The sequence below is a fragment of the Cervus elaphus genome, chromosome 3 (assembly GCF_910594005.1).
Source record: "Cervus elaphus chromosome 3, mCerEla1.1, whole genome shotgun sequence".
In the NCBI taxonomy this organism is placed as follows: domain Eukaryota; kingdom Metazoa; phylum Chordata; class Mammalia; order Artiodactyla; family Cervidae; genus Cervus; species Cervus elaphus.
Window position 1 is genome coordinate 49342360 of NC_057817.1, and position 17085 is coordinate 49359444.

Here is a 17085-nt window from a genome sequence, read left to right on the forward strand (position 1 = left end):
TGATATGATATTCAATGAATATAAGAGGAATCATAAAGTAAATATTAATATTAGGAATCTCCTTATGAACAGTAACATTCTGGTCAAGAACTTGTTTTTAATTTCTTTTAAGAACAGTTACTGAAAGCTTTCTCTTGAGCAAGGTACATGATGCTTAAAAAAGCCCTGGGTAATTACTGAAGAATTTACACAAAATACCTTAATTTTATACAAAATCTATTTAAAAATATATGTATTCATTCATATATGCATAATATGCATGTGTATGCATACTGTTTTGTATATGTGTGTCAGCCAATGACTTAGTTTATATTCAAAGCAAAATCTGTCTAAATGAACAGAGATCTTTAATTACATATGAGACCTGATTATTAAGCAAACAGTGATTTTCCAGTAAACCCTTCAAACTCAAATGAATGTCATCTTTGATGCAATTACTTTAGGAGACTATATGTTTGTTTCACTGATACTGTCACTGCTCAAAATATTTTAGGTACTTCTCTTCTTAGAGATGAGAGATGTATGAGAAAGCACTGTTACCTATATAGCATCCAGGAGGTATCAATATGTTTATTGAGTGTATGAGCAATGTGTTTTTTGCTATGGTAAAATAAGATTTCTGATGTAGGGATTTCTATGATAAAAAAAAGGTGCTCATGTGAACAAGTATGAGCTATAATGTTACAGTTGTACCTCTGGTATGTCATTGCTATTTTTATCACCAGGTTAACCAAACATAAGTCTTAGTGAATAATGTACTCAACAAATGAAATCAAGACTCAATTCAACTGTCACCTCCTTAGTGAAGCCTCACTTATTTCCCAATAGATCTCTTTGCTTCTCAAATACTTGGCTCTCATGCTTTCTATATCACATATTATCTTATTTATTTACATGTTTATCTTATTCACTAGAATGAAATTCTAGAAGATAGGCACTGTTTTCCAACTCTGTATTACCAATGTCTAGAACAATGCTTGGCACAGAGTAAGTCTCAATGTATGTTTATTGGATTAGCTAAATACATTAGCCACCCAAAACAAGAAGACTAGCCTAGCTGCTCTTAATTTCTTTGACCCCTTTTTCTTTCAACTCGAGATGAACCCAATTGTCTTATTGTATGAGCCCAGCCATCTATTTTATGCACTATGTAGCTAAACACTGTTCCAGAGAACTTTAAGTGAATAAATCTATATCATTCTAAACTGGCGGTCCTCGATCTCAAGTGAGATCTCAGCACTGCTGAGCAATCTTACTCGTGCACTCTTAGCTTGTAACAAGGCCTCATTCTTTTGGAAGTCATCACAAAATCTAGAAACTACTTGAATCTGTAATCCCCTTCTTTTCTCTTGTTGCAACAGCAGTCTTTCCCCTACTCACATGTTAAACTGTAAGTCTTAGTCCTGGAATCTCTTTTTCACAGATGCCCTCTCTTTACAGATGCAATCATTTCCCTGATTTTAAAACCAACTACAAACAGCCACATTTTTATTTCCAGCCTAAGCCTGTGGTCTGTATTCCATACTCTTAGAACATCTATCTGTCTATGATATATCCACTTGGATGTTTCATGGGCAGGACAAACTGCATATGCCTAAAATTGACTCATAATCTTCTCCTTACTCCAAACCTACCTCCCGTGTCTCTCCTCCCACTGTTATCATTATGTTATCATTATGATGCACAAGCCAGAAGTCAGACACACACTTGTGATTTCGTTTACTTTTCATTAATTTGAATGCCAGCTACATGCCAGACACTGTTTGAGGTAATAGGGCTATAGCAGTGACTAAAACAAAGTCCCCATGCTCATGGAGCACGAATTGGGAGTAGGGAGAGGCCAACAGACAAAAAAACTCAAATATATATATATAGCAAATATCAGGTGGTCATGCAATGGGAAGGGCAGTTACCACTGTATACAGAGTGAAGAGGGAAACATCTGACTCATATAAGTGTAGACACCCCAAGGCAGGAACATTTGTGAAATGTGGGGGGTGGGGAGGCTAAGTGAGGAGGGAGCAGAGGGAGCATGGAGGAAAGTCGTAGAAAATAAGATAGCAGGAGCCACATCATACAGAGTCTTATAGTCTCTTTTAAGAACTGTAGCTTTTGCTTGGTGAAATGAGAAGGCATTTAGTGACATGAAGAAGGAATAACAGGAAATGCTTTAATTAAAAAAAAAAAATCTATTTATTTGGCTGCGCTGGGTCTTAGTTGTGGCATGTGGGAATGATTCCAGGCCCCATGCATTGGGGGCATGGCGTCCTAGCCATTGGACACCAGGAAAGCCCCTGCTTTAAGTTCAAAAGCATCTCTCTGAAAGTTTATTTTTGAGGATGAATCATAGGGGCTAAGGGTATAAGCAGAGAAATCAGTTAAAAGATAACTACAGTAAACCAGATGAGATGATAGCTGCCTGGAACCTTTAATGCCTTTATAATGCATTAAAATCCAAATTCCCCCTACATGATCTGGTCTTTGCCTATTTCTTTGAACTCATTTTATCCCCCCCGCCCCCTCCCCATTTTAAATATTATCCCACGGGTTACTCATCTTTGGTTCCTCAAACCTGCATGCCTTAGGGGCTTTGCACATGCTGTTGTTGCTCTGTCTGACTTCAATTCTCAATTGCCTAACTAACACCTATTTTTTGGTCACCGTTCAAACGTTACTTCCGGGGAGCGTGTATTCCAGTATAAATCAGAGGCTCTCCCAGGTCTTATTATACTCATTGTCCTTCCATGATTTTTTCTCTTTATGATGCTTAGCACACTCACAATTTAATGTTTATACTCTACTAGACTAGGGCTGCCCCAGTGGCTCAGACAGTAAAGAAGCTGCCCGCAATGCAGAAGACCTAGATTTGATCCCTGGGTTGGGAAGATCTCCTGGAGAAGGAAACGGCTCCCCACTCCAGCATTACTGCCTGCAGAGTCCCACGGATAGAGGAGCCTGGTGGGCTACAGCCCACGGGACCACAAGGAGTCAGACACGGCTGAGCGATGATCACGCTCCCCCACCAGACTACGGTTCACGGAATCCGTACGCTTTGCTCGCACAGCACAGTCAGTGTCTCCCAGAGCGAAAGGCCCTCAGTGGGCCTTCGGTGAATATTTGCTGAGTAAACGAATGGACGTGCTAAGCCGCTTCAGTCGTGCCTGACTCTTTGCGGCCCCATGGAGTACAGCCCACCAGGCTCCTCTGTCCATGGGATTCTCCAGGCAAGAATACTGGAGTGGGTTGCCATTTTCTTCTCCAATGAATGGATAACTTAACACTTATTATTTGAAAAAAATTATACAGCTTGATCCCCTACAATATTCTGGAGATAAAGCTCTGAATAACATTTTGGAAAATCAATTTTATCATCAAAGGAAGAGAAATATCCATCAGTGATATTCAGAAGAATGAAAGCAATTCTAAAAGGAGTTCTTAAATTATTTCAAACACACCATCAAATATAATCTCCCAGGGAAAGTGTCTGAATCATAAAATAGTAATACTACCAAATGGAAACATTTTGTATTATGGGGACCATATATTTTGCATAAACATAAAAACATTTTTAATGGATGCACAACAATGTGAATATATTTAATACCACTGAACTGTACACTTAAAGATAGTTGAAATGGTAAATGTTGCTATGTATATGCAACCACAATAAAATATAAGATTTTAAAAGCACTTCTTACAAGTTGACTAGTATAACTATGAAATATACATTATCTCAGGATGTCTGAATTAAAATAGACATCCTAATGTCAGCCAGTTTTAACTCATTCATTAACTTGTCTTAGTGAATGACAAGTTACTTAAACTTTCCTTGTCTCAATTTCCTCTTCAGTGAAATAAGGATATCAGATGCCCTAACTCAAAGGTCTCTACGAAGGGAAAAGTAAGAATGTGACAATGATAGGAAAAACCACCTTTACTAGGCAAAGAAGGGTACTGTTACTATCAGAGGTTGTAGGTTCACTACTGGGCTCTTAATATTTCAATATGAGTTTATGAGAATTAGTAATCTATTTTAAATACTATTACTAATTAAGGCAATGGTTTTTAGTAACCAACTCACTCGCCAAGTATAGTTTAGGAATTATTGTAAAGAAGTGATTGGTAACACTAAGCAAAAGTTTCCATATAGATAGTATTTAAAAAAAAATGAATTAAGCATCCATTATTGGCAAAGCAAAAACACTGATGAAGTTGATCACTGGTAACATGAATTACCACAAACTATTTTTACTCACAAACTGAAATAGAAAGATGACCTTAAGTGTGCCAGTAGAAGAAAAAAAATCTAATAGAGAGGGCCTCTTGTAATTAATACAGCATAACATTAACTGACTAGAATTTAAATACATACATTAGGACAAACAGGTAAAAGATAAAAAGCCTTTAAGATATATTTAGCATGGCTTTCTCCTTTCTAGGGCTCTATCTGTCCAATAGCTTATATTTTTCCAGTGACTAATAATACCAATTTATAAAATTCAGAACATAAACCTGATATACTTTAGAATATTCCAATCATAATGTGTTGAGTGACATGCATATTTTTAATAAAGGAAAAAAATGTATTTTGGAAAAAGCTTTTGATATCAAGGAAATTAACTGTTTTTGATTGTTAGGTAATACAACTAAATCTGAAACCATTTTTTCTTTTCTTGCTTCTTTACTATGCAAAGAAGGGTACTTTGGTAACTACTAAATTGTAACTACTAAAATGTAGTTACCATTATAAAGACTGACATTTTTTATGTTTTCTTACTTTGAATAATTATTAAAATACAAGATAATTCAGTCTGATTATATTAGTAACTGCCACTATATGTCAGCATTCCAAGTAATTCTACCTCATGAGTGTAATGTAAAACAATTCTGTATTAAAATCAGACGTTATTATCTACAACTCCTTGAAATAAGCCTTTCCCTTGTAATCTGTACTCATGTCATTTCGTATTCTAGAATACGACAAAACATAAAAGTTATATTAACAGAAACAGAAGCATTAATACTAGAGAAATGTGTATATTAATTTGGAAGAATGTGAAGAACAGACAAGATCACTGGTTACAAAAGGCATATTTTCAAGATTAGAAATCACCATTAGCCAACTTACACAGTACAAAGCATTCAATCAAAGATACAGCTTCTGCCCCAGTTATGAAAACTAAATACTTACAGAATTATGCTATATCTACTCTTTCCCCTAATAGTCTGCCTGACAATTAAGGTTCTCTTTTCCCAGTCCCCTTACTTTTTCTAAAGGGAAGAAACACTTCTCCCTTTCCCTAGTTCAAACAAGGGAGAAGTAAAAACACTGGCGTCTGTGATAAGAAAGTGAATGGTTCTAATATAAGTAAGGTTGTTTCCATTTCTTTACCTTTATCAAAATGGAAAGATCTGATTGAGTTGCCATTTGACAAGATGATTAAACATATTTTTGATGCTAGTTTGCCATGTAATTTTTGGCACGCAGTATGGAAGGAGCTCAAATATATTGAGTTTAATTGCTTGGGTAAAAATCTGCCGTTAAGAATAGGATTTGAATTTTTCATCAGCCACATTCTCAGTTTATCTCAAGCCATCATTTTCTTCAAAATCCTAAACTATTTAAAAAAATTCTTATCTTTCTGTGGTGAGGTGTTTCGTTTTTGTGATTGAAAGAAACTATGTTCATACTGAACCAAAAGTTTGGTTAATTTGAATAAAAATTAGAAAGTTTCATGTTAAACTGTGTTTCCAAGAATTTGTTCCAATAAATGCAAAAGCAAGCTCAAGGTAAGTGCAGAAAAGCATTATACTTAGTTCTGTTCACAGATATCAAGTACTCCAACACAGAAATAATAGCTTTAGTAGTGACTTTTTCACAGTTTTGCATTATATGTGAATCCAGTTTCTTAAAAGAATGTTATTTCTGTTTAATATTACTCTTTCTCTTGAATTACGTCTTTTAAAAAAAAAAAAGACTTTTCAACTTTCTATATTCTTTGGAAACTTTCAACATTCTTTGGAATTTACAGAATAACTTTTTACCTAACCCAACAGATCATAGGAGAAAGTTGACTTTAAAAACATTTGGAATTCCAACTGACATTTATGACAAAGGATAAAAAATAGGTCCTTGATTATCATCTTTTTTTTTTTTTTATGACTTCTTAGTGTCTGTTTAAGAAGCCCTATTACTTTCAAGTAAAGAGTTTGAAAACAACCATCTTACGCCATGCTGCTTTCCAGTGGAAAAGACCATATCACTCCCCTGCTTCAAATCCATCTGAAGAGCTGCTTCTTCCAGGAAGCCAATCATGAGCATCCTACGCCTTGACAATGAAAAAGACAAGGGTTGGAGTGCTCCTGAAATCTACTCAACTAATGCTAATTAAAATTACCTCCAAAAATGCAAATTTAAAAAACTAGACATTTTCTCAATGGAGTAGTATATTAAGGGCTGGAAAACTACTTTGCTAACTCATTTTGCTACTGGAACACAGTGATGTATGCCTATAATCATAACTGCTGAGGAGGCTGAGGCCAGAGATTACCTGAACTCAAGAATTTTAAATTTCCTGCACACTGATTATTCGTGAAAAGTTCTAGGCTGTTATATCCCTTGCTTAGTCCGTACGCCTAGGAGAACTAAGTTAACAAAGCTCAGAAATGGAGATGATAAAATATCATTATTGAAATAACACTAAACAACAAAAACAAAAAAATTAAAAGTACATTCAATTTTTTCTTCATTCCCTAGGTCCAGACAAAGTGGAATAAGACTTGTAGGAAAGGGGAAAAAATAAACACAGGGACTATGGATGGTAGAATTTTCCCACAGTCACTCTGCTTAACTCCTTAAAATAAAAAAAAGATAATATCAACCTAATGTCTATTCATTTATGATGTGCCAGTCACTATCCTAAGAACTTTATAGTCATCAACTCACTTAATCCTCATAAAACTTCTAAGATAAGGGGACTACTGATATTATTTTCCTCACCTGAGGAGAAAAATAAGTTGTAGAAATAACTTATACAGGGTAGCACAGCTAATTAGCAGGAGAGATGTTAAACTAGTCCTTAGAGTCCTGGGATGCCATGAGCATGCTCCTAGGGCCATTATACAGGAGAAAAGCAGACAGGACTCTGGGCACTTCAACCAACCAAAGCAACTTCACTGTATCTATTTAATTGCTGAGGATACAATTAAAGTTTTCACAGTAATAATTCAAAAAAGATTTTCATGTTAAAAAGCAAAACATCTGAAAGTTACAATATTAAGACTATAATCTTAATAGGTCAGGACCTAAGTTTAATTGTATCCCACATGTTTGACGTCTAGCAGATATTAACTAGCTAAACAAACTACATGGCAGCACTATATTCACCAGAAAAATTTAACACTTATCCATACCATTATTCAGAGAAAATCTTGAGTCTCAGCATTTTTAAACTGAATAACAATGATAATATAAATCACACTCAAATTGGTGCTGCTTAGTTTTTAATCACAAATGATTAATTTAATTATCTCAAGGCTACTGATGGGTTAAGCATAACCTATGCTCACACAGAAAAAATAGCTATGCTTTTGCACCCATATTTTTAAAGATATTATCAACAATTACACTGCCTAATGTACTAATGTCCACTCATATCTTTTAGAATTACTGAATTAATAAGAGATTATATTACAATTCAAATTATCAGTAGAAAATTCATTTTATAATATTTATTGAAGTTAATGAACTATCTTTCATTTCACAGAAGTTACAAGGAAATTTAAATGGTGAATTTTCTATTTCAAAGCTGACATCCAAAGCAATTAAAAATTATAGATGCTTTAAGAAAATATAACTGAAGTACTAGCTTTTCTAATTCTGAATTTAGATTAAAATTCAAAAGCAGCAAAAATTAAAACTAATTTTTTCTCTTCCCCAACTTGGAAAGTTTTATTTTAACGAGAGTAGTTCTTTAAAATACTTTGTTGAAATTTTCATGAAAAATTTCTCTTTTATGATTATTAGAAAATTACAAACTATCACCCTAACAAACCTCATCCTCATGTCTATATCTCAGCTGAAATGAAACAAAAGGTGAAATATATTAAAGAGAAGTCAGCATCAGGTATACCAGTTTATTGTAATAAAACTTTCAACAGAAGAATAAAGTAGCAAAATGAAGTTTTTCCCTTAAGTATACACAAGGAAGTTCAACAAATGCCAAATCTAGCTCAACAAAGTTGATTAGGCACAGGAAACGAAAATTGCCTTAGAAGAAATATAGTTTGAATGTAAGCCAGAGACTCTCTGGCATGAATGATTAGCATGAACACTAATTCTTTTTCTAACGGACTCAAATTTTTTATGCTTATGCAACTAAAATTTTTACTGAAATCCTATTCTTAATCCTTATGAAAAATCACCAAGGTTGGTTTTCCGTACTAGAATGTTAAAACAAAAACAAAACCCAAAAGACCTCAAGATATCAAGACTCCAGAATGAAAATAATTTTGGTAATGCAAGGATAAGCAGTTGTATAAAAATTAATGTGACTTGCGATATGAGAAAGGGTTTTCTGATACTGATATAACCACTGTTTATATATATAAAACATTTTCCGGAGATGGTGCTAAATATGACTTTTCAGTGATTAGGCAGAGTAATCCAACAGACACAGAAACAAAATGGCAATGTCTGCCTGTCCCTATCTCAGAAAGCTCAGCACCCATGCACTTTATTATCCAAATTAAACTGTCAGGATTACAGTAGTTTTGGCTTGTTCTTTTCAGATGAGTTACCCTTCTCTTCTTCCGGAAAATAAAGACAAAATATTTTAAAATTAAATTGTCTAACAATTGCTAGGATCCTAGAAAAAAAATTTGGATAAAGTGATTCACATTAAAGTATAAGCAGTATTACTCATCAAAGTAGGTTTAAAGGAACAGTTTATTAAACCTACACATATCTGCTTGAGCAGACAATTTACTGATTGGCTCAACTTTAAACCAAGATATCTGGAATTTATCAATTTTACACACTCTAGTGTGTGTCTTAAAAAAGCTGCCAACTCCTGGTCAAGAGTTATGATGGCTAAACTCTAATTTTTCAAGAATGCTATAAAGACAATGGTTAATTTAGGAAACAAGTGCATTAATGAGAATGTACAAATTATTTATTTAGAATTTTGAATGAAAGAGAGTCCTATACTTTCTTCAGATAGTCAAAAAGATTTGCGAGTATGTCCTTATCACTCTACATCTGTGTTTAATCTGTATCTTTGGAGGGTGGTTCCTGGGCATAGGAGATTCAGTATTAAAATCTGAATAGAGAACAGAACACTGTAGATTTAGAAATAAAATTCAGAATTGGGGAAAAAAAAAAAACAAAAGACTTGACAAATGTAGGTAAAATTCAAATATCAAAATAGTATACCATTATCTTGGGCTCTTTGAAACACAAAATTTTATTTTAAAAGGGAAATAAAATAACCAGCTCTAATTTTATGCACAGTGACAATGATATTCAAGTATATATAGATCTTGTTACTTCTAAATCAAAGATATCAGTATTTCACAAGTAAAATTGGAAGAAGGTACAGACAATAGGAAGAAAAAGGAAGCTCTATGGAACAGACAAAGGGGAAAAAAGGGCAGTGATCTCTTATATCCCCAAATTGAAAGAGCATTAAGGGAAAGTGATTTATTAAAATGTGTATACAAAATTTCATTAAATTTTATTTTTTAAAATCTTAATTTCACATTAAAGTAAAAAAAAAAAGATTTAAAAATAATTTTTTTTTAAGAGGTGGAACACTGGTGACCATAAAAATCATTTTCTGAGATTTCCATCCATGTCTTAAAAAATAAGAGATTTCATGTAAAGGAGAGATCTCACTAGTTTTTTTCTTCTTCTCAGAGAGGCTAGGTTTTCTGATTGGTATTTTCTGATTGGAATTATACTTTCCCATGAATTTATACTTCATCTTCTACTACGTGATAATCAATCACATGCCACCTAACTGAGAAGCATAAGATATTCTACTACTAGCATCAGAATGAATCAAATGTGCATGCTTCAAGCGTCCATGAAAACAAAAGCTCTTCAAACATAAAATACTCAAGTTCTGACATGGAAAACCCAACTCTATCCCTCCTGTATTACTGGTTTCCATAAAGCACAGGAGTTTCACTTTGTTTGGAAAGACCTACCTGAATAGCTGAGTTCATGAAACACGTATTTCCCAAGTTACTTAGGCCACAGAGGCCTGGTTGTTCATTGTTTCTTCCAGGTTCTGAATAATCATAGTTCTTATAAGCGGTATATGATGGGAGACAATAATTTGAGTTTTTCACACTGGAAGAAAAAACAAAATATTTTTCATAATGCACAATTATCATCATACAGTTATAATGAACATAGTACTTTAAACCTCTTTGAGACAGGTGGTCAGTTATTAATTTTTTTATAAAGTACCTAACCGAGGTACTTCTAACATGAACCTATATCACAACAATCCCCTTAATTAATATATTTCTCATTCAATCAATAAAATCACTGTATCATATACCACACCGACCAATACAAACCACATTATATCTTTCTACACTTCATTAACTGGAGCAGCTTCACAGCTTGCTCTGTTCCTCACTGCTGCAACAAATTCGAAAAATTCAGATTTTAAACACCACCCGCAGCAATAAATCATCTCATTTATGTCCCTTTTACATCTTGCTATTGTAATAGAGTGGGAACAAGAGAAACAGGAAGAGTTGTGTTTTAGTTACAGGTAAGAGCAGAGATTTCCAGGGCCTCTGCAACATCACTGTTCTGATGCACTGAAGATTTTATTTATAGTATTCTACGCTAGATTAGCAAAATCTAGTATGCAAATGCAGAAAAAAGTGTGGGATGATTAGGTATGCAAAACTGAAATGATTCTAAGCAAGTACATTTCAGTATTAATATTATAGAAAGAATCTTCTAGCTTGTTAGATTAAAGCAATTTGTTTAACTAGATAAATACAACTTCAGGATAATATGTACTATGATGAGTACAATAGATAATAATCTTAAAAAAAATGATGTAATAGTCAACCTTTAGAGAATCAGGGTAATTTTATAAAGAACTAAGAAAATCAATAAGCTAGACTCCTCCCTTTTTTTACATGTAATTAAAAATTTGTTTGTGGAAAATAATGGCTTCTTAACTTTTAATAGGTTATCTTATAAGCTATTTATGATGAATGCTTTGGATAAACCTAAACAAGAATCAAGTTCATTTGCTAAAAACAAATAAAAGAACACACTATTACAAATAAACTTGGTAAATCAGTTAACTCTGATAACCTCAACTGGCTACAATTTATTCCTGGTATTATTTTTTCAAAAACAGTTTTTACTTGTAATTTCAAATAACTTTCCATTGTAGCTTCTATACTCTCACTTTATAATTACAACAGTTTAAATGAACTGTACTACTGCCTGTTCTAACAAAACCTTAAGTAAACAAATATGCCCCAACACAAAACCCTATCAACCAATAATTATACACATAATGCTATACCATTAATATTTTTGTATTCACCATAAATAAAAGATCAACTCTTATACTAAAAAATTAATCTACCCTAAACTTAAAAACAGCAGGGTCCAAAGAAGTGCTTCATAGACTGGTAGCTATTTACTTGTTCTAAAGTTAAAGGAAAAAAAATGGGTTCAAGCATCTTTTGAAGATCACTAGCCTTATAATTTTTATTACCAGTAACTAAGTCCAAGGCACCTGTCAACAATTCAATATATATTCACTTAATAACTGATTCTTGACTCTAACTTCTAGGATATATAACAGAAAAACTGAATTGTGTTCTTCTTTCTTCCCTTTAAGACGTGCTTAAAATCAAGGCCTGCTATACATTACAAAAATAAAAGGTCTACATTTTCAACACGTTGAAAAACAATATATTTTTTATAATTGCTATATTTAATATATGTAATTATATATATCAGCTATAAAATTATAATAAAACAAGTCACAATACAGAGGGAAAGTATGTCCAAATGCATGTTCATGCACACACACACCCATATCCACACTGACAGCCAAGCAAGTGAAAAGACTAAAAGCACATTTATAAGCTATTCATATTCAGATCCCCTCTACCCCCAATAACAAATAAGTGTTGAAAACTCAACTCTTCTTTGAGGCAAGAGGATGGAGTTTGCTGGGACAGGGATTCCTATTTACTGAAAAATGAATACAAAACTCATATGTAAAAGCAGTGTTTGGTTTTATCTTTTAAGATCTGAATACTTAAAGGATATCTGCATTTTAGTTTAAGTGACAGGATAAGTATAAACCTTGTCCAAAGACTGAGATACTAGTCTAGATGCTCAATGATAATAATGAAAACAAATTAAAAATATTTTAATACTGTCTTCATTGGTCACTTATAATCCACATCTTTTGTGCTCTTTAAATCAAATAAAGTCTGCTGAGGAAAATACCAAAGCCAGCAGCTCTTTAAACACTACAGCAAAGAACAGGGAAACCTAAGCCCAAAAGACAGCTTCAATACCTTTCATGATGACTTCTGCTATTTGTTTTTCTAAAGACTGTAAACTAGTCCTTATCCCACAGGGTTTGCTACTTTGCAAAAATAAATGAGTTTGCCAGGAATCTTAATAAGAATTTTAATACTATACTAGATTAATTATGTATTAAAAATCTATCATCTTAAATGAATATACATTTAAAAGTTTATGCTTACTTTGCAGTTAATGAAATGATGCTTCCACCAAGTAACTTGTCAAAAGCCAGATCACTAGCTAGCTCTGGCAGTCGTTAGTTCCAGTTCCTTTTCATCGCTTAATCTCTTATACAAAGTCATTTCCATTGCAAATAAAAGAGTTTTAAATGAATTAACAGAAAAACAGAATGTGCTCTGATGTGGAAAGCCACGATTTGAGACAATAAATACATTAAAGAGATTTATTTTTAAAGGCAGTATTATAGCAAAGCAAATGTAGCAAGACAGAAGAAAATGCAGTGAAAAGAAAGATTTTGACATATATAATGAATATTGTATGAATTAATAAGAAAACTACAAGGAAAACAATATTCAGGCATAATATTAGTCTTTAATAAAAACTTAACCTTTATTAAACTTAAATAATTCCAAGTACACTTTGTTATTACTATTATAACAAATATTCTTATTTCTAAAAATGAAAACTCTGTATCTTAATAATGTATCAGTTTAAATCTTGAATTTGTAAATAAATGCCATATAAACTTGTATGTCAGAACTACTGATTTTAACATGCACTTTCACCGTAGTGTATAGCCACATACATGAAGTTTCATAAATGTACTTAAACAATGTTACTACCCATTTTACATACTTTCAATGAAAGAAATCGTGCTATTTCCATCTGAAGTCTTAAGCAGCTACTTATTTCCACAAGTTGAAAAGAAACTCAAGAAGTAAATTTTATGTGCGATAACCTTTTAGGTAAACATGACAGCATTAATTCAAGTTTTTTCAAGTTAAAAAAACTCATTTCATAAATGTTTAAATTTTGTTCCTTACTAAGAAAGAGAAGTTTTACATTAAGTGGTACCAGCAACTATTTACTACTAAAATTTCCAATATGAAAGGACTATTTTAGTGTCTAGACAAATATAAATAGCTAAAAACATAATCTGGTCATAGGAGTAGAATCATTATTCATGTTCTAAATTTAAGAAACCACTCCCAATTCCCCTTTTTAATGTTTTCTCCAGTCAGAGGTTTTTGAAATCACACTGTATTGTCATATTTTCACTATGAGAAGGAAATAAGACAAACACAGAAGCACCAGACCACATGTACTAATATGGCTGCTCTGGTCAAAATACAGTCTATGTTCAATACAGTCTATAACATTGTTCAATACAATGTTAAAAAATCTCTCTCCAAAGAATAACTAACTATAAATACACGTATAGAATAACTAACATGTACAGAATAACTATAAACACATGGAACCAAATTCTTTTACAGTAGGTGTGGGAGCCATGTGCAATCGGCAGAAACACAAATAATATTTTATCTCTTATGAGAAAATTACTTTTAATGAATTAAAAGATACTATGTAAAATACAAACCAGATTATAGGAGGATTCCTTTCACTCTTTTGCTTGAGAATAAACATTTTTGAATAGAAGAGAACATACTACATTGCAATTTTGGATATCCAGTGTCTTCAATATTTCGCTATTATACTATAGTGTGCATATCTTGTTACTACTGAAATAAAGGAATAAATGTTTTAAATCTTGATACAGATAGCAAACTCTTTTCTAGAAAAGCTGGACTAACATTCCAACCAGTCAAACAGAATCCTTACAAGAAAATATATCATCACTTAACTTTTCCCAGTGCGATGGAGGTGGGGGGAAGTGGATGGAGTTGGTTATGGTTTTAATTTACCTATCTCTAGTTAGTGAATTTGAACATTTAAAATGTTTAATTCTTTTATTTTTACAGCCCAGCTACATCATTTACTCACTTTTCTAGCCATCTGAAAAAATTCCTTGCTGATTTTTATAAGCTTGCTTTATTAAGAATATTTGCCCTTCATTGCCATTTCTGGCAAGAATTTTCTTCACTTATTTGCCTTTTAATTTTTATATACCTGACAATTAATACTTTTTAATAGCAATCTAATTTTTCTAACAGCATTTCCTGGATAATCTGCCCATTCTCTATTAGTCTAGAATATTGATACTTTCTGATCACATTAAATTCTTTTGTATATAAAAGTCTGTTTCTGAGCTGTCTTTTCTATTCCACTGATCTGGAGGCGTATTACTGGGTCAGTACTTTGCTGTTTGAATTCTATCTTTGTAACAGGTTGTGATATTTAACAGGATTAATCATTTTCAATGTTTTTCCTTTCCAAAGTTATTTTGGCTATTCTTATATTTTTATAATCCAGATGTATGTTAAAATTGGAATCATTTTATCAAGCCCCACCCTCCATAAGAATTTTAAGGGAACATTAATTAAACCTATAAAGTCAATTAATGGTGCTTTTTAAAAGAGTATTTCACAAATAGTCTCAAGTATTTTTGAATTAATTCTCTAGAATAATCAGATGTCATTTATGAACTGGACAAGCAGCATAAATATTTAATTACATAACCACTGTAAATCTAACATAGAAGTGACAATGTATACATCCAAGAAATAAAAGGATGATAATCATTTCTGGATTAAAATTCTTTCCATAATGGACCAGACTAATTATAGCTTTATTTTTATCCTTTCCTATAAAACCATGTCAATTTTTAAGGCAATATACCCATGTCAGATGTTATTGTGAATACCAAGTGACTTTCAATTCTTTTTCTTATAGCAATATATTCAAAGGCACACACTGTCAGGCAATTTTTATATATCCCAAGATTCTGAGTATTATTCATGGCAGAGCAAAGGAATTGTTTCTCCAAGCTATTTAACAAAAAGTAATTGCCTTTTTCATAAGTAAGAATTTGTATACACTTTTCAATTTTACTGACTGTACCTTCCAACTGAATCACAGATACACACTTTTAAAAAAACACCATATGCTGTCTGTGATTACATGTCTAGTTCTAAAATGACATCTGAAATTCATACTCTTCTTAAAAATTTGAATTATAACAGACTTCTATATATGTCAATAATTAACATTTAGAATATAAAATTCTGAAAGTGCGTTATTTCTCTTTTAGTAAATTACTGCAGTATATATATTAAATCAAGAAGTTTATACTTCTGCTTGCTTTCTTGTGAAGTTACTCCTAGAAGAACTGACCAGTGATTTAAAAGAAAATCAATTTTAATGCATTAAGACTTTTTTATTCTGAATTTTAGATACAAGAGATTTTTTGCAACCACAATAGGGCGATCAATTAAACAAAGAGTTTTTAAGATTCAGTGCTTACTTTCTGTTGTTGATGTTGTTATAATTATTTGATAGAGATGAAGGAGAGATCTTTGGTAAAGCTGAAAAATTGGATGCACCTGGGGACCTTTAAAAATATGAAAATGTTAAATTAGATAAAAAATGCTGAATTTTGAAATTAATTATGAAATAAAGAAAAGAACTAACAGATGACAATGTATGTAGTAAATGAATGCTGGAAAACAGATTTATGACAAAATCATCATCCCTTGGTTTTCAATTTCTGATGTATTCATTCATATAAAAAATAATGGTATATAAGGGAACTATTTTCAAAAGAAATTTATCAAATTAAATATAAAACTCGGTATTATTCTCATAAATCTACTAATACAATACACCCATTTCTGAGTTCAGGTAACCACTACTAATATTTTAAAATCAATAATTTTCAAAAAAAAAAAAATCAATAATTTTCTTAAATCAGTGGAATTAAAATACTAGTTTTTAAAGGAAGCATGTTAAAGAAACCCACTCAGTCTCAGTGGGCACCGAGCATGCGTGCTCAGTTGCTCAGTCCTGTCCAACTCTCACAGCCCTATGGACTGTGGCCTTCTAGGTCCCTCTGGCCATGGGGTTTTCCAGGCAAGAATACTGGAGTGAGTTGCCATTTCCTCCTCCAGCGATCGTCCCAACCCAGGGATTAAACCCACATCTCCTGCACTGGCCTGCGGCTTCTTTACCACTGAGCCACCTGGGAAGCCCCCAGTAGGAACCATGGCATTCTAATTAAACACAACACAGATATCAGAGGATTTACCTGTTTTAGAAGTGTAAGGCAAGAGGGATAAAAGAGCAAAGAGAATTCCAAACATAATCCCATGAAGCAATATTTGGCCAAATTCATCCCTGCAAATACTGAACAGATATAAATCTGACTATATACTATGCACCTCGCTAGTTCAGAATCTTTTTGGAGAAATCTCAATTACTAATGGCTTTTAATCAACAACTATGTTTTGAAGGCATGATTTATAATAAACAAATCCATGATATACAAACGATTACTTTAAAGTACTTAGAAGTTTCTGAAAGATATAATTTCTCTTGTAATTTTGTACACAAATTTAATTTGCTAGGCAACATTTAGGCCA

General features: G+C 32.6%; 1 protein-coding gene across 4 annotated transcripts in view; it reads right to left on the bottom strand.

Moving 5' to 3' along the window:
- Positions 1-17085, bottom strand: part of USP15 (ubiquitin specific peptidase 15) — a 123693-nt gene that overhangs the window by 32308 nt on the left and 74300 nt on the right. For 3 of the 4 annotated variants that reach the window (XM_043888355.1, XM_043888373.1, XM_043888386.1), the window contains 2 exons: positions 15972-16058; positions 10210-10354 (listed from right to left, as the gene is read on the bottom strand). In XM_043888355.1, the coding sequence (XP_043744290.1) occupies positions 10210-10354; positions 15972-16058 (232 nt within the window). The remainder of the gene's footprint in view (positions 1-10209; positions 10355-15971; positions 16059-17085) is intronic. The other variant, XM_043888365.1, reaches the window with a different exon arrangement.